At 40.1% G+C, this 16,992-nt stretch overlaps 1 protein-coding gene across 1 annotated transcript in view; it reads left to right on the top strand.

Annotated features, from left to right (window-relative positions):
- LMTK2 (lemur tyrosine kinase 2) overlaps positions 1 to 16,992 on the top strand; it is a 31,663-nt gene that overhangs the window by 14,026 nt on the left and 645 nt on the right. The window contains exons 8-14 of the mRNA XM_009886232.1: positions 5,268 to 5,401; positions 8,454 to 8,538; positions 8,772 to 8,893; positions 10,375 to 10,524; positions 10,782 to 13,716; positions 15,232 to 15,367; positions 15,764 to 16,012. Coding sequence (XP_009884534.1) covers positions 5,268 to 5,401; positions 8,454 to 8,538; positions 8,772 to 8,893; positions 10,375 to 10,524; positions 10,782 to 13,716; positions 15,232 to 15,367; positions 15,764 to 16,012 — 3,811 coding nt within the window. The remainder of the gene's footprint in view (positions 1 to 5,267; positions 5,402 to 8,453; positions 8,539 to 8,771; positions 8,894 to 10,374; positions 10,525 to 10,781; positions 13,717 to 15,231; positions 15,368 to 15,763; positions 16,013 to 16,992) is intronic.

The raw sequence follows: 16,992 nt of genomic DNA, 5'->3' as shown, positions 1-16,992 counted from the left end.
TTTTTTCTGAAATTGGGTAAATCAGGGGGTATGGAGGTGCTTCTAAAACACACAAGAGTCTGATTCTTCAGCAGAAGGACCGTAGGGGCAGATGCAGTGGGAGTGGTTGACTAAAGGTTGTAGTATCCGTGGTCACTATATATTGTTTAAAGGGGAAGGATGAGAAACACATTCCTGTTTTGCTAGCAGTAGTATAATGCTACGCGAAAGCTCTTTACATTGTGCTACTGGTGTTGTATATGTATATACAACAAAGAATAAACTTGTTTTAATCTCTTGTACTTATGTGGTGAAGAACTCGATGGTTAAGAAAAACAGGTGGCAGATATGTCAGCTGTGTGGGAAAGGAAATTTAAATGTCTTCAGATGACAAGCTCTTCTGAGGCTCTTTCGGTAGTCTAGACTTCATTTTGCAAGTTCGGCATATTAAATGACAAATGTGGCTATTCTACTGACTGACACAGTCTAGCGGGTACAGTGGTTGTCATCTTTGCACTTCTTCAAATCCATAGCCTATCACAGCGTGTCCCCCTTTTTGCAACTTCTCTGACTAGGGTTCGTAGCCTCTTTAGGGCCACTTGACCTTATCTTGGCTGCCCAGGCAGCCCCGTTGGATTATCGGTTCCCAGGCTCCTTGGCACTGAAATGCCTCGCTCGGAGGCACTGGAAACTAGTGCAGAGATAGCAGAGCTGACTGTCGCGGCAGCAATGCTGAATGTCATGCAGGCTAACTTACTTGTTTTCTTGGCTGTATAAACTACTTGCACATTTCTGTTACTCGGGATTGCTTGCTCGTATATGCAGTAACTGTATTTGCTAGCATTTAGCCTATTTTATAATGTAATCCAAGTTGCTCTGTCCCTTGCTTCGCAGAGCTGGGCAAGGAGCAAGAGAGGTCAGTTGCACGTAAATGATTTAAAGCTTTTAAATCCTAGTTTTCTTTTGCCGGTGTAAAAATAGTAAATATAAAAAGAAATGCTCAATAAGTTCTTAAGCCCAGCCCCTGTATTAATTTGCTTAGTATGTTGGTGCAGTCTTCTATGAATAGTTAACTGTTCACTGTTAAACATTGTAGAATGATGCCAGGTTAAAAATAGTGATAGCTGGCTTATTAACTTTAATATATTACTCAGCCAAGTGTGGCCAGCATTTTGTCAGCACAGCAAATCCTCTAATGGATTGACATAATCTGTGAGTAAAGGAAGGTTATTCAAATGTGGAAGTAGCATAAATATTGTGAGGCTGATTTGTCTATCAGATTCTTACAGAAATTCTTCAAGTCTTGCAATTCCCAGAGCAGATGAGATCAGCGGGATGCAGTATTTGCCTAGAACGCCCTGTAGCTTGCTTTAGGGTGTTGCTGTTAGTGAAGATGCCTGCCTGCAGTGGTTGTTCTTTCTTTTGTTTGGGCTTTTTCTAATTACTGCCACTTGAAAACGTTATCTTCAAATCAAAAAAGAATCTTTGCAATGGAAACTTCTTAACCAAAGCATTCAATAAATCTGTTTAATAATCATAGTCAATATCAATGTGAAGCAAATAGTAGCTCTATCAGAGGTGTGTGGTTTAAAAAAAATACTGGGGGTTGACAGTTCATGACAACTTCAGAAATCACATTTGTTGGGTTTGAAGACTTTTTGTGCTCTCAGAACTGTTTAAGAAATATTAAATATTTCTTATACATATGCTTAAATGGCTTTCTGGTGGTATAGGTGCTCTATACCATACACTACTTTCAGGCATTTTAATGGTAGTGACTGTGAGTACTTACACTGCAAAGAAACATTGGAGGGGGAGGGACAGGGGTAGTGTTTTTCATTGTCTAAGAACTCCAAAAGGAGCAATTATGTGGTGTTGTGTGACTTGGCCGGTAGCTTTCCAACTTCAGTAGACATAACTTGGTAACCTCTTTACACTTCTAAAACCCTATCATCAGTACCTTCTGGTTTAAAAAGTCATGTTAGCTATTTGTTTGGGTGTTCATATGAACCAAAAGTGCAATTTGCACAAACAAGAAAACTACCGAAGAGTACTGCATGTAAATACGCCCCTGGCTTCTGGCTGTTACAGAGAAAAAGCATATTAAGACATACTTAGAAAGACGGCTGCATTGATCCTGACTAGAACTGGGAAGGATGGGAGGAAAGGCGAAATCTAGTTCTTCATGGAGTCCCGGGAGAGGAGGGAAGAAGCAAGGCAGCAGAGGAAGTTGGAGAGAAAGTGGAGCCTTCCTCAAACATGATCATTGAGCTTTTTGTATTCAGGTGTCTGAGCAGTGAATTTTGCAGAACTGTATTCATTCAGATACGTATAACCTTTGATATTTATTGTGTTAAAATGTCTGTCCGATAAAGGGACATTCTGTGGCTCATAAAATAGTATAGGAATAGTATTGATGTATTGCTACGTCATATGATAGTTGAGGCTAGCAAGGAGCTCGGGAGGTCTCCACACCAACCTCATGCTCTTAGTGTCAACCTGAGGTCAGACCAGATTTCTCAGGGCTTTGTCCAGCTGGGTGCTGAAAACATCCAAGGGTGGCAACTGCGCAGTCTCTCTGGGCAACCTGCACTTCAGCTCCAGTGTCCTCATCTGGAAAACAGTTCTCCTTATACTCAGTCTGAACCTCTTGTCTTTCAAGTCATGCCTCTTGTCTCTCATCATCCCTCTGTGCTGCACAGTGAAGAGCCTGGCTCGGTCTCTAGTAACTGCATATGTGCTGGGCAGCTGCTGTCAGGTGCTCCCAAAGTCTGTCTTTCTCCGGGCTGAATGAGCCCGGGTCCCTCAGCCTTTCCTCGTGCTGAAGGGCTCTGACCCCCAGACTGTCTCGGTGGCCCTCTACTGAACTTGTTCCAGTTTGTCTTGTTTTGGGGTAGCCAATACTGGACGTAGGATCTAAATGTGCTCTAACAAGTGCTGAGTAGAAGGGGATAATCCCTTCCCTTGGTCTACTGGCTATGGTCCTGTTGATGCATCCTGGGCACGCGGGTGGTTGGTGTTCGGCTTGCTGCCTCCCAAGCTCCCCAGGTCCCTTCCTGCAGAGCTGCTGCCCAGCACGTCCCTCCTCAGGTTGTATTGCCGCAAGGGTTTTTTCCTTCCCAGGTGCAAGGCTTCGTATTTGCCCTTCTGGAGTTTCATAAGGTTCCTGTTGGACTCCTCTCGCAGCCTGGCCGGGTCCCTCTGGATGGCAGTCCAGCACTTGAGTGTGTTCATTGGTTCCCAGTTTGGTAGAAGCAATGTCCTTTTAAAGCAATGCTGACACACCCCCCCTCCCCCGATTGTAGCCTTAGTTAGGATAGAATGAGAAAATAGAACCAGTATATTTCAAGGTGCTGGATTTTGTAAAAGTTGTATTTACTACAAAAATGTGTGCCTACGTGAACTATTAATAAATAAGGGATGTTACACAGCACTGCTGTTACTAGTGCATTTAAAAATTAAAGAGTAATTCCGTGGTGCGTTTCAGGCATCCTAGGAACTTAATCCACCTGGGAGAAACCCCAAGTACCAGTTGCTGTTTTAATGAATGGCAATTTTGGAGAGTTTGCCTTTCTTCAAGCGCTTGCTGCCACCTAGAGTCAGTTAAGCTCCGTGTTTTGTGCTTATATTCATTGGGCTCCGCAACTGGGAACCTGTGCGTGTTACGGACACGGTTCATTTTGTAGTGCTTTGGAACTCCACTCCAATAAATCTGCTCTGGCAAGGTAGAAGGGGGTTGTGTTTGTATATAATGTTTATACCTCTATACTTGAGCCAGTATGATACTAAAGCTGTAATTGTAAGTCAGAAGAATTGTTTGGGAAACATTTTTTTAAAAAGTAATTCTCTAGGATGCAAATACATCAATGTTACTTAATTAGTAGCTAAAAACAGGATACAGAGAATGTAGTGAGGGCTTCCACAACATTAAAGGGTAGTAGAAGTTATGCATGCTTTCTCACACGGAGGTGTAGCTACTTGCAGCATAAGTAGTATGCGTAAAGCAGGTGAAGATAGAAGAGCTGCTCATGTGTACTGTAGAATCTATTCATGTGTTAAAAAATGAAAATGAAGTTGGTTTACGTAGTGCTGTCTGCTTTAAGTAGACTCTGTCCCATTGCTTCTTATTTTAAGTATAACGCAGGTTTGTGACTGTCCAGTGAGTCACCTCAGCTGTCACTCCACTGTTAGATTTCATGCCCCACACAGACATCTGCTGCGTGAACTGCTGGAGTTGTAAATTGTCACGTCAGTTAACCATGTTAAAGAGGAATGAGGTGCTTCAGTTATAGCTCCATAATGTACACGGGCTCCAGAGGAAGTTCAGTGATCTTCAGTCTCGTCTGGCGGTCGGAGCGCTCCGTCGCCAGTGCACAGACCTGGCTGGCTGGTGGGGCTCCTTCCCGGCCCCAGGTTTGCAGACCGTGGGCACGGACAGTTACGCCCCAGAACGCTATGCTGGTGAAACAAGTTGTGATGTTATATGTTGTGCAGTCTCAATACAAAAGTACTCTCTGAAATAATTTGCTGAACTTGCAAATTTTAAGTAACAAAACTATAGGAGTGCTAGGTTGGAAGTCCAGTTGTGAAAGTGGGAACATTAATGGCACAAGGAGCTTGTTTTCTTCCCTTGCTTGGATTCACTTACTATAGTCTTGTTTTTCCTGAATGTTTGACAACTTCCAGTTATTTTCCCTCTATTTCAAAGCTGTTCTCTTTTTAGTAATTTATGGAGTGCCTCGTATGGTGTATGCTTTAGTAATTTATGGAGCGCTTATGTGTCTGTTGCTCAGCATTGCCTGGGTTCAGCTGCCATCCTCTCCGTTCTTTGCCTGGAGTGGGGTGTAGCACGATGCTTTTGATATCCAAGGCTCTGGTGAGCAGGAGGTGCCTGAGACCCTTTCTCTGGTCTCTCCCATCCCTTTGCAAATTCCAGACAGTCCGCTTTGCTGCTTAGGAGCACTTGAAAACTCATCTCATTTCAAAATAGAAGCTCGTCAAACTGTTTTTCAATGGAAAGCATTATTGTATGACAGTTAGGTTTTATGTGGCGGTATGATCTAGAATGTTAATTAATAAATGATTTTATTAAAACCCTTTAAAAGGACAATACCATATGCCTTAGATGACTTCTGTAAGAATCCTTATGGAGACTGGAAATTTGAGGAGATTTTTTTATTAAGCACAAATGTGGCTAATAAGTGATGTGGTTAGCTGGTTCTTCATTAAATATTTTTCAGATTCAACCAGCATTTAATGCTGATAAGTGTTTTCAACCTCTTTTACAGGGAGACCTAAAAACTTACATCTGCAATGAGCAGGAACACATTAAAGGAGATTCACGAATAATGCTGCTGCAGAGGATGGCGTGCGAGATTGCTGCTGGACTTGCTGTAATGCATAAACATAACTTTGTGCATAGGTATGCTTTCCCGATAAATTGCTTTTAGTTACTATGCACTCTAAAATTCATGTAGATTTTTTCATTAAAATCTGTGTGTACTGAAGGTTGTGTTTTAACGAACTTCCGTCTGACTTGCATTTCCTAAGCCGTGAAGGTGTGGTGCTTATGAAGATGCAGCTCACCTAGCCGCAGCGGCGTGGTGTTACAGCTCCCACCTGCCCGAAAGCTGATCACCTTCTTTTTAGGTTTGCAGCCCACAGAGCACCACCTACTGCTAAGCCGACCCGGAAGATGTAGCTGTTTGATTAGTTCTCGGCCAAGTTAAATTTGCTTTATTTACTGGGGGGAGGGATGTTAGAATGAATATTACCTGCTGTGTATTTTTTACAGATTATAGCAATTTAGAACTTCTGTTTGCTAATCTGATACCTTTGTTACTAAAAATGGAAAAAACCTAAAAATGCTGCCTAGCTAACGCAGTAAGGGAGAAGCTGACTTTAGATGAAAAACCTGGCTGAAGCAGATGTTCTCTCGCTGACTTATGATTCGTGTAACCTTCTAATCTTCAGTAATGAAGGTAGTCAGATTTGGAAGAAATAATGGGAGAACAATTTGGTTTTAATCAGGGGGGAAAAATGCTAGATTTTTTTATTTTCAATTAAAGTTAATGTGGTCGATACTGAAAGAATGGCAATAGTAGTAAAAGGCTGGAAAGAAAATGTATTCATGAAACTAGTTGCTCAGAAATATGCCAAAATTAAATTTTTTGGCTTTATGTGAAAAGATGTTAAGGACCTGGAGGACGTCAACCTTGGACTTGTAATGAGTAAAATATTAGAGTACTTGCTCGCCAAACGTGGCTTACCTGATGAAGCCTTGGGTATCACAAGGGAGTTTACTTTTATTTTGGTTTTATGTTGGGTCAGTCTGTTCTTTGCTGTAGAAACAGCACGTGCACCATCATCCCTTTCAGCAAGTTAGGAACTTGTGCTAGAGCTTATCAACGCACATCTTGCCGCTCAGAGAAAGCGGAGACCGTGCGTTCAGGGAGAAGGGAGACTGAAGTCTTAAAAGGTGCAGCTCTAAAATAACAGCAAAGCCCTGCGAACCCCCAAAGCCTGGCCCCGGCTGGTGGCTGATGGGCAGAGCTGTTCTTTTCACCTGTTTAACAGTTTCAAGTTACTTGAAGGTAGTACCGATTGTAGCTCTCAAACCGAGTGATCACTGCTGCTTGTGCTGCAGCATCAGTAGGTATTTAATTTAACAGTACCTTTTCAGTGAAATACAGTTAAACTTGATAATTATCCTGTGGATCTCCAAGATTCTCATTGTAAATGTTTACTTCTAGCAACACTATCCTGATGCTGTCAGAGTTAGTGGTAAAGCTCCAGCATCAGTGATTTTGTTGTTAGTGGTAAATGCAAGCAGCCAACGTTTTCTCTTCTCTTCCAGGATATTTATTTAAGTGGTATAAAACAAATTGGGAAGCTTTGGGTGTACTTGAGAGTTAAATGTGCTTCAGACCTGTGTAGTTCGATGCCTCTGGAAAGGGAAGCATTTTCTTCTTTGTTTGAAGTAGGGAAATTGTGTGGCTTTCAGACTATTCATACTTCAGAGGCTTTTTTTAAGCCACACAGAAGCAATGGTAGAATTCTCCCCGTATTTGAGCACTTAGTCGGCAGAGCTCTCTGCTCTCACAGCTGCTGTTCCATAGTAAGCATGGAGCTCCATTCGGCTGGCATAAATTTCTGCGTTTGCATGATGGGTTTTCTTAAACAGCTTCTTGGTAGTATTACTGCAGCACTGCTGGCTGTAAGTATTTGTGGTCTGGTTTGTGGTGGAAACTGGAAACAACTTTTGTGTATATTCAAGAGCTTTTTGATTTGTTTATTAAAGGACTTTTATGGAATACATTACTTTTTCTAATGGTCATCTTCAAATACTATCTGTAGTTCTAGTTCCTGTGTAATGTCTGGTTTTGTTACGTAGAGGAACTTAACTGTGGGTGTAAGATACTACTAGTTGCTTAGTATCATTTTGTAAATTGTTAAGTACTTAAACCTGATCTGAGTTGTTGATAGATTTTGCTCACGGCAATTAAAATGCAAGTTGTTAGGTAAAGGGGGACCTACATCACACTAGCACATGGTCCGTGGGTAGTTTGAGTGCTTAAGAGTGTACTTCACTACTGCAGAGAAGTGACTACATTTTGAACTCTTTCATAAAGAACAGCATAATAGTCTGAGTTTTTTGTGTAAAATCTTTAAATGCAATTGCCTTGTCACTATATTTAGTTTTATTTGGATTCCAGAACACAGATTCTGCTCGATTGTGTGGCTCTGAATTGATTATGTCTTGAAAATGTGGAAGGCCCTAAGGGCGGTCATGTCCTTGTGGCCACAAAACAAATCTTGCCCACTACGCGTACTGTCAGGAGAGACCCTGTCAGTTGGTTGTTTTTTCTGGTGGTGAGTGGTTCTGTACAACTACGGTGTCTGCAGTATTCCTGTGAGATACGGGATAGATTGTTGGCCTGTGTAGGTTCTAAACTTAATGAAAATGTAAGCAACAAGAGAACACTTAGTTTGGATCAAAATTGTTCTTTTGAAATTAGTCTCCCCAGTTGCTGTGCCTGGGCTTGCATTGCGAGTTGGTCTTTCGGAGCGCGTGGACTGGTTTAATGTCATCCAGAGAATCAGAAAGGTCTCTCCCGGAGCACACCTTTCTTCCCCTACCTTGCTTCATCAGCCTTCAGTAGGACTGAGCTCTGTGGGACTGGAGAACAGCTCGTGCGAATAACATCGCAGAAGTGTGTCTAGCGTGGATGCTGAACCCTTAGCAGTGGTTGTTTCGGATTACTGATCTGTTACGCCTGCTACTTGCTACTGTGACCTATAACTGTGCATAGCTCTGGGTTGTTTTTTTTATTTTTTAAATTTTGTTGACTTTTCATTTGATACTTTAAGCTGTGGTGTGACTCTTAAGTGTCACTTCTGTTAACCTGCTTGCCTTCATTTGCATTTGAAGACTTCTTGGTTTGGGCTCATTATTTATTTGTTTGCTTTTTCAGTGACTTGGCCTTACGGAATTGCTTTCTTACATCCGATTTAAATGTCAAAGTAGGAGATTATGGTATAGGATTCAGTAGATACAAGGTAAGTTAATCTAGTCATATACCACCTTTTTTTAAAGGATTTGGAGCCTAAGGTTATAACAAGCGTATTTTAAAGTTATAAACTTATACTAGATTGTCCTTTATTTGAATAATGGACTTTCAAAGTATAAGTGGCAAAACCATTGCAAGCTCATGTAGCAGAACAGGTGATCTTTCTAGAGATGAGTGGAGTTCATGCTTTTTCTGTTTGTGTTTTTTTTATCAATAATTTAGGAAGATTATATTGAGACAGATGAGAAGAAACTTGTTCCTCTCCGATGGACTGCACCTGAGTTAGTAACAAGTTTTCAAGACAGACTGCTATCAGCAGAGCAAAATAAATACAGTAACATATGGTATGTAGTAGGCTTTAAATAATTTCAGTGAGATTTGTGAACATATTCTTCAAATTTTACACGAATGAGTAAATAATTATGTTAAATTGAATATTGGCCTGATACACTGCTTTTTCATTTCGTCAGATGTACAGTAGATTAATCTCTACAAACCTGAAACTATATCTTGCTTTGAAAAGATGCTTAGAAATCCGTTGCGAGAACAGTTAGATTAAGAAAAAATGTTTAGCAGAAGAACAGGTGTTTATACTAATAAAAACAATTACTGTATATCTGCCAAATGCCTTCAAATGTTTATAAAGGAATGAAATAGTAAATGATTTTTGCAGTAATGTAATAGCTGTGGATGACATAAAAAGTTGGTTCCACTAGAGCCCAATTAAGTTCCATTGGTAGAACAGTAGCTGCTTCTTTTCTTCTTGCTGCATTTGAGGGCTGCAATTATCTGTTTGTCTCTGCTATGAAAGAGCTTATCGACAAAGGCTGGTGAAAGTCCTGAAGGTGAACTGTTTTGAAATTGCCAAGGTCCACTTCAGTTCTCAAGTCCTGAGAAATTTGGGTAATGGAAACTGGGGCTTAGGCTAACATTTCTGAAAACATTGCAGTTAAATTCCTGCTTTTATATTCTAAGGATATTAAATAGTAAACTGGGCTTTATTTGCTGATTTAAAGGTATGGTTGCAGAAAGCAAGTGGGATAGATAGAAATTATCTAAATACTGATTTCCTTTTCCCGATTGCATCTTTCAAGCAGCCTTCCTCAGATCATACTGTTCATCTAAACTACAAGCAGACGGCGTCTTCAGGTTTCCAACTTGAATTTTAGCGCCTTTTGTATAGAGCTGCTTTGAACGGGTTTGAACTAGATGACTTCCAGAGACCCTTTCCAATCTAAATTATTCTACAATAATATATGCAGAGTGAGTTCCTTTGCATTTTGAGCAAGGAAGTGTTGCCCAAAGATCAGCATCAACTCTAATCACTGAAAATGTGATTATTTATGTATACAATACATAAACAGCACTAAGCAAAAGAGTTGGCTTCGGACCACTGCAGCTTAAAAATAAGTAATTTTATGAAAGCTGAAACAAAGATTAGTTTTCTAGCAGTTTGACCCGTAGCTGCAATTTCTGAAGAAAGCTTTTCCTACTGTTGGACTAACCATAAGGTTTATTCATCTTACTTCTCTAAAAAAGCATCTTCTACTTTTTTAATATGTGGGGGTTTCTTCCATAGCTCAGTCGTTTGAGGCCTCTTGTATTGTGTTGCCTTCACTGTCATTGCCTTCAAGCAACTTTATTCTTGAGGCCTCTATTGTTCTGTCAAATAAAATGAGTTAACAGCTTCTGAAGTTACTATAGAACCAATGGGAGAGTGATATTTGTTTCTTCCTGCCCGCTATGCTCTGCATAATCCTTCCGTTCTTAGAAAAGCAACTTTAAAATAGTTCTTAAAGCACAGTCATTTGCTCCTGTCTTTCAGGTCCCTAGGTGTCACGTTATGGGAGCTGTTTGAGAATGCTGCTCGGCCTTACTCAGAGTTTTCTGACAGGGAAGTCCTAACCCATGTCATAAAGGAGAAGCAGGTGAAACTCTTCAAGCCACGTCTGGAGCAGCCATACTCTGATAGATGGTAAACTTTAAATGTTCTTATTTATTCTTAAAGCTGCTGAAGTTTCTCACATTACTCAGTTCTCTTAAATGTATTGAAATTGCTCCATGGAATCATGCTCCTGGCACAGAAGCCCTAGATAAAAGTAAAAGGAGTCGCCATAGATGGCAGTTCCTGCCGGTGATACTAATTGTTACTCCTTAGCTTGTTAGATACCTGAATTTTATAAATTACTTCACAGTGTGAAACTTACTGAAACGTGTTTTTTATTTGTATAGGTATGAAGTTCTGCAGTTCTGTTGGCTACCTCCGGAAAAGAGACCAACAGCAGAAGAAGTGCATAGACTTCTAACTTACCTTCGCATGCAAAGCCAAAGGGACTCAGAGATCGATTTTGAGCAGCAGTGGAATGCTCTTAAACCAAACACCTCAAATAGAGAAACAAATAATTCTGCATTTCCAATCTTAGATCACTTCACGGGAGATAGACTTGGCCATGAGATGGAGGAAGTTCTTACGGTAACCGAGACAAGCCAGGGCCTCAGCTTTGAATATATCTGGGAGGCAGCTAAACATGATCATTTTGATGAATGTGGTCATGTGAATCCTGATGAAGCAATGACATACAGGAGTATATTCTTTCCAGTGGAGGCTTTTGAGAGGTCGCTCTCTGAGCAGGGGGCGGGAGCACAGGACGGAAGTGGTCAAGAAGCACTGCTCGCTGTGCCTGGGGTGTTACCTGTGTTCGATGCACACAAGCTTTCTGTTGGAAACGACTACTATATCCAATTAGAGGAAAAGGGAAGTGGCTGCAGCATGAGTTTTGATAACCAATCAGTTGTACTAACTACAGAAGTTGATCATCAAGAAGCTGTACAAGAAAAAAGTTCTCATTTCACGGTTCTCAGGGATCTTGATGTTGAAGAATCTAGCACTGATGGGGACTTCTTCCACTACAGTACAGATCCTAAAGAGGAATTTTTGCCTGCGACTAGTAGTCCAGAAAGTCCTTTCCAGAATATATTTAATGACATTGACAGATCAGAAGAATTGACAAACGGAAAAATACTTGGTTTTGCTGAAACAAATGATATTCCTAAAGACTTTAAACCAGTTGTTTTAAACTCAAACACAGATGCTAGAAAGGCAGCAGGCCTTTCTGAGAAGGAGCATTGTAGTCAGGCTTCTGAAAACAAAACAGGTTCCTTATGTGAAAATACCTCTAACCAGTCTAACTTGGTAACTTTAGAAGAACTTTCTGATAACTTCTTATTTCTTCAAGAGAAAAACTTATTAACAGGGTTATTGTCTAACAAAACCAGCAGTGATTTCGGGCAAAACCCAGACGATGTTCTAAAAAGTATATTAGAAACCTCAAATAAAACCGAAACCTCAAATAAAAACTCTGTAGAGCCTGAGCCTGTGTTGGCTGAAAATGCAGAGGTCTTTTCTTTAATCCATGAAAATCTTAGAATCATGAAAGATGAAAATTTCAACCCAGTGACAATGAATAAAGATCTGAATTCTCAGTCTCAGACTACTGTAGAGGTGCAGACATCCTCTAGTCCATCTGGAGCACATATGTCACGTGATAAACGTGCACATCTTTGTTATTTGAAGGATGAGGGAAAACTTTTAAATGTGGAGGTCAACAAAGTCATGTCTTGTAACATTGATATTCTCTGTCAAGAAGAGCTATCCACTAATGCCAAAAATAATAATGTTGGAAACAATCCATGTTACAGCGTCGCTGTTGAAACCGATGTGTGTGATGCACAAGTGAAACAGGGAATGCTTTTCAATTCTGATGAAATAGCTTGTAGTAGAGAAAAATGTAGTGATCAGGAAGATATGAAAAGAAACTTGCAAGATACGTCTCCTGTTTTTAAAAAAGATGAATGTTTATTGGAGGAAAAACAAGAAACATCAAATCATTTTGAGAACTGTAAGGATGTTCCAGAAGAGGTGACCTTAATTTCGGTTGCTACTTCAGATTGTACAAGTCAGGATAGTCTTTTGGAAGACAGCCCATCTCCTATACAGACTGTAGAAGCCTTAGAGACACCCGATTCTTTGGATTCTTTAGATGTAAATGAGGTTTTAGAATCTTTACAGGCTCAAAGTCCTCAGAAACTTTTGCCCCCTGATAAACCTGCTGACAGTGGCTATGAAACGGAGAACCTGGAATCTCCAGAATGGACTTCACATATCACTGTTGAGGATGCCTCGAGTGTAGATACCGCTCTCTGTGTTGTTAGCGAAAGCAATGTCAGTGCTTTACCTTCTAATCCAGTCATAATTGTTTCAGAAGCAGCAGTTTGTTTAGATGCAGCAAACAGCAACTTTGAAGTAACCCCTAAGGTTTTTCTGGGTGGAAATCAAAACTCTTATAGAGACTCTGCCTATTTCTCTGATAATGATTCTGAGCCAGATAAAAAAACAGAAGAGACTGTAAACCTGTCAAGAGAGACTGTGTGTGTTGTTTCTTCAAATAGAAGAGAGAATAATACTGAAGAGGATTACAGTTTTGAAGAGAGACAGCAGAAGTGTGATGTACGGAATCACCAGGATATCGATAATGAAAATGCAAAACTAGAACTCAGCCACAACTTAGAGATAGGAGAGATGGATGTAAGGATGCAGGAGTGTCCTGATGAGTGGGCTGAGGCAACTCTGAATTCCCTGGAAATGTCGGTGGAAAGTAACCTAAGGGATGAAATAAAAGTGTCTGAGGCTTCCCGTAAAACCGTCTCTTGTGTTGGCACGAATACTTCAGAACTTCTTTCACACAGAGACTTGAAGTCTGTGCATAACATACACAGCGCCTTAGATCTGAGTAACAGTGAGAAGCCCTTCTGTCACACTGAAGGGCAAAAACTGAAAGAGCCAGATATTGAAGGTAAATACCTCGGCAAGCTCGATGTTTCTGGAATGCTTGACTTAGAAGATGGTGATGATGCGGATGAAGAAGATGAAAACAGTGATTCTGAGGATGACATGAGGACTTTCCATGTGCACAGTCTGAGTTCTGACAGTGAAGATGAAACTGTTCATCAAGTACCTGAGATACTTACTGACAAGGATGATGGAAAACATCTGAGAAGCTTGTTGAAAATTCCAAAACCTCTTAATGAAAGGCAGCAAGAGGACTGGAAAAATGAGAAAAAGGCTGTAACGTTCTTTGATGATGTGACGGTCTATTTGTTTGATCAGGTACCCTTTTTTCTTTTTTTAATTACTAATTCATATTTTTGTTGGTTTCCAGTTTTTTAAACAAGATGCGGTAGAATAGCTTAATAATATTTGTGGACACATCGTTACAAGATCGCCTTTCCTGTCTTGGCAGGGCTAGATCTAGTTTGTGATGTGGGTTATTTTTTCTTTACACAGAAAAAAGAAACTTTTTCTTGGCTAGGTGCGGCTGTGTGCTGCTGGTAGAACAGCAGCACTAATTTGAAGTGAAGGAGGGTTTTGCTTTGGGCAGGGTTGGTTGCCAGATCCTGACTCTCCATTGGTTTTGGAGCTTGATGGCACACACTGAATGAAACGTGTTTTTTAGTGAGGTCTTTCTGATGTTTATAAGCTGTATTTAATTTGAATGGACCAGATTTTATTAATTTAATTTACCAGAATGCTGTTGTAACTTTATAGAAGCAGTTTATCTGTTTAATGAGTTTGAGGACATATCCCTTAACAAAACAAAACAAACAAAAAAAAAAAACCCAACAAAAAACCCCAAACCAAACTACAGTCTAACTCTGGATCTTGTGTTAGTTACCATTAAGGGAAATTTACCTTAAACCATAACCAAGGATGAGAACAGTGTTTAGATGGTAATGCTACTTTTTACTAATCCAACATGATTCAAGTTCAGGGAAATACTGATATGCCTATAAAACTCAAGGTTACCTTTGTTCCCCTATCTGCTTTATCAATTTTGAACTTCTGTAACTTGATACAGAGGGGACTTGTATTTTAACATTATGGCAACTAAACTAGTACAGTGAGTTTAAAAGAACAGTCACATTGTCAAGCTTTGGAAATGTTGCTTATGATGACGTACATAAATATTCGAGATAGTTGTGTTTTGGAATAGAAAACATAGGTGATATATTTGTGTTTAGGCAGTCTGTAGAATAGTGATTCTTTTGTCGGAGAGGAAGGAAAAAATTAGCTGTGTTTAAACTGCTCTTGTTGTTGAACTCTTTACTTACTATTACAGTAACTGATAAAATGTTGGCGGCTTCAAATACCAGTCATACAAAGTCTGTTTTATCCTGGAGCATGATTAAGGGGTGAAACAAAAAAACCAACAACCCAACATTAAAAAAAAATGTTGGGAGATGGGATAAGGCTTTATTAAATAGAAAAAGAAACCCCTACCTGTGTCAGGCTGATAAGGGAACTGTTCTCAATTGGAAGATGTTTTAGCTTTGTTCGAAGAAAATGAAACCTTTTCATATCATAAATATTTAAGTAGTCGTTTCCTGCATGCATTTTAGCATGCATTTGGTACCACTTCCGTTAGAAATGGGAGTATGTGCATACGCTTAACCTATAACTCGAAGCTCTGTTGTGTGGTAAAACCAGAAGAGTTTACAGACCGTTCAGTTCCACAGTAGACGTGACGGCAGGGCCGGGGGAGTGTGGTTTTGGAGTGCTTGCATCTATAGGCGTGGAGACGACGTGTGTACTGGAGAGCTAAAGAAGTGATTTTGTTTGCCTTAGGAAATGCCAACTAAGGCGCTGGGAAACCGTGCAGCGGACTTGAACGGCGAAGGCTCTCGCAGCACTCCTGTTCCCTCCTCGAGTTTTAGTTACTTAAGCAGATTTACAAATTCCGAAAGCTCAACAGATGAAGAAGGTATTTGAATATGTTTATACATAGCAGGGTCTGAGACTGTTTTATGCGTAGTTTTTGATGAAATGTCATTTAAATTATACGTGATTTGTAAATTCACTCTACCGTACCGGCTTCCAGTTTGCATCCGAAGCATACACCTCAGTTGGGCGCAGATGTGTTACTGGTTACCAAAGCTTGTGGTGTGGTACTGGTTGGGTTTGTATTGGTGTGTCTAGGGCATCTTGAGAGGTGACTGAACTGTGGGCGACAAATCCTTGTGACCCCCAGGGCTAGAAGAGCAAAGCTGCAAGTTTTGGGTTGGGTTAATACAGTCTTCCAGGGGCTCGCTTTTAAAACTGTATGGCTTTACCTGACTGTAAATTCTCTTTTTTTTTTTTTTTTTTTCCCCCCCCCAAGGTGGGGGTTTTGAATGGGATGATGACTTCTCTGCTCCAGAGCCATCCTTTATATCGAAGGCAGCTAATAGTCTTATTAGTTCTAAACCACCTCTTCAGTCATCAAAGTATTTCTCTCCACCTCCACCTTCCCGGACTCTGGATCAGAACTGGTCACATTCATCCCCTTATTCCAGATTCTCTATCTCTCCTGCAAACATGGCAAGCTTTTCTCTTACCCATCTTACAGATTCAGATATAGAGCAAGGAGGTAAGTGATTTAGTTATAGTAGTTATTTTAAAACTACAAATTAAAAATGTTTTGCAAAGGTAGAAGTAATAGATATGACAAATCTTGTTGTATTTTAAATGCTTAATTTAGAAATGCATTTTTAATACTATAAAATTTGTCTGGTTTTGTATTTCAGTTAAGACGAAACTTTCTGTTTAGATTGAGATTGTTCGCGTCCAAGTCGCTACAAACTTGTGGTTGGGTATTCTACGGAACATTTACTGGACAAGCTCACAGTTTTTCTGTTCAAAAAACTAGTGCTATATTTATATAAATGAAATCTATGTAGTCCTTAAGCACTTCTGTGTAGCTGCCACACTATGGCAGTTGAATAATTCTCATTGTTGCGCTGTCATAAGTCACAATTTTATTTTATCATTGCCCAAGACAAGGATGCTGGAACTGAATGTTTCTGCCGTTGTTGTCTAGGATTATTTTACAGTTCAGTTTCTTTTCATACTGCTTTTTAGAAAGTGCATTCTTGACATTCTGTCAAGAGTTGCGGCACGTGTTGTACAACTGTGAGTAGGATAGTGTCTGCTAGGAGGGCCAAACAGTCTGTTCATAGCAACATTCAGTACTACCAGTGTTTATTAACAGAAGCTTTCTTGTCTGTAACAAAAAGCTTTTTTTTTTAAGCTTTGATACATTTTCGAGGGTTAAGAGAAGCAAAACTAGGCAGACTTTATCAGTTCAGCATATTATTAATCTTGATAAAATGTGACATTATTAAAAATATTGCTGATCGCAGAGCCTTGCTAATGGTCAATGTCTATAAAAATGTAATCGGTGTTTATATAGAGAGTTGTATTGTTCTTGTATGTGGTTATTGATTAGATAACGTTTGCTGCTTAGTAACTCACAGATGAGAGAGATTATTCTGGAGATCCGACATTGCCTTACGTGTCCTAAGAAGTGACATTGAGCCGTGTGATTTAAGCAGCTGTCTGTGCATAAAT

This window comes from Charadrius vociferus, unplaced genomic scaffold (assembly GCF_000708025.1).
Source record: "Charadrius vociferus isolate BGI_N301 unplaced genomic scaffold, ASM70802v2 scaffold430, whole genome shotgun sequence".
Classification (NCBI taxonomy): Eukaryota; Metazoa; Chordata; class Aves; order Charadriiformes; family Charadriidae; genus Charadrius; species Charadrius vociferus.
The sequence above is the reverse complement of the archived record's forward strand: the minus strand, read 5'-3'. Positions and strand labels throughout refer to the sequence as shown.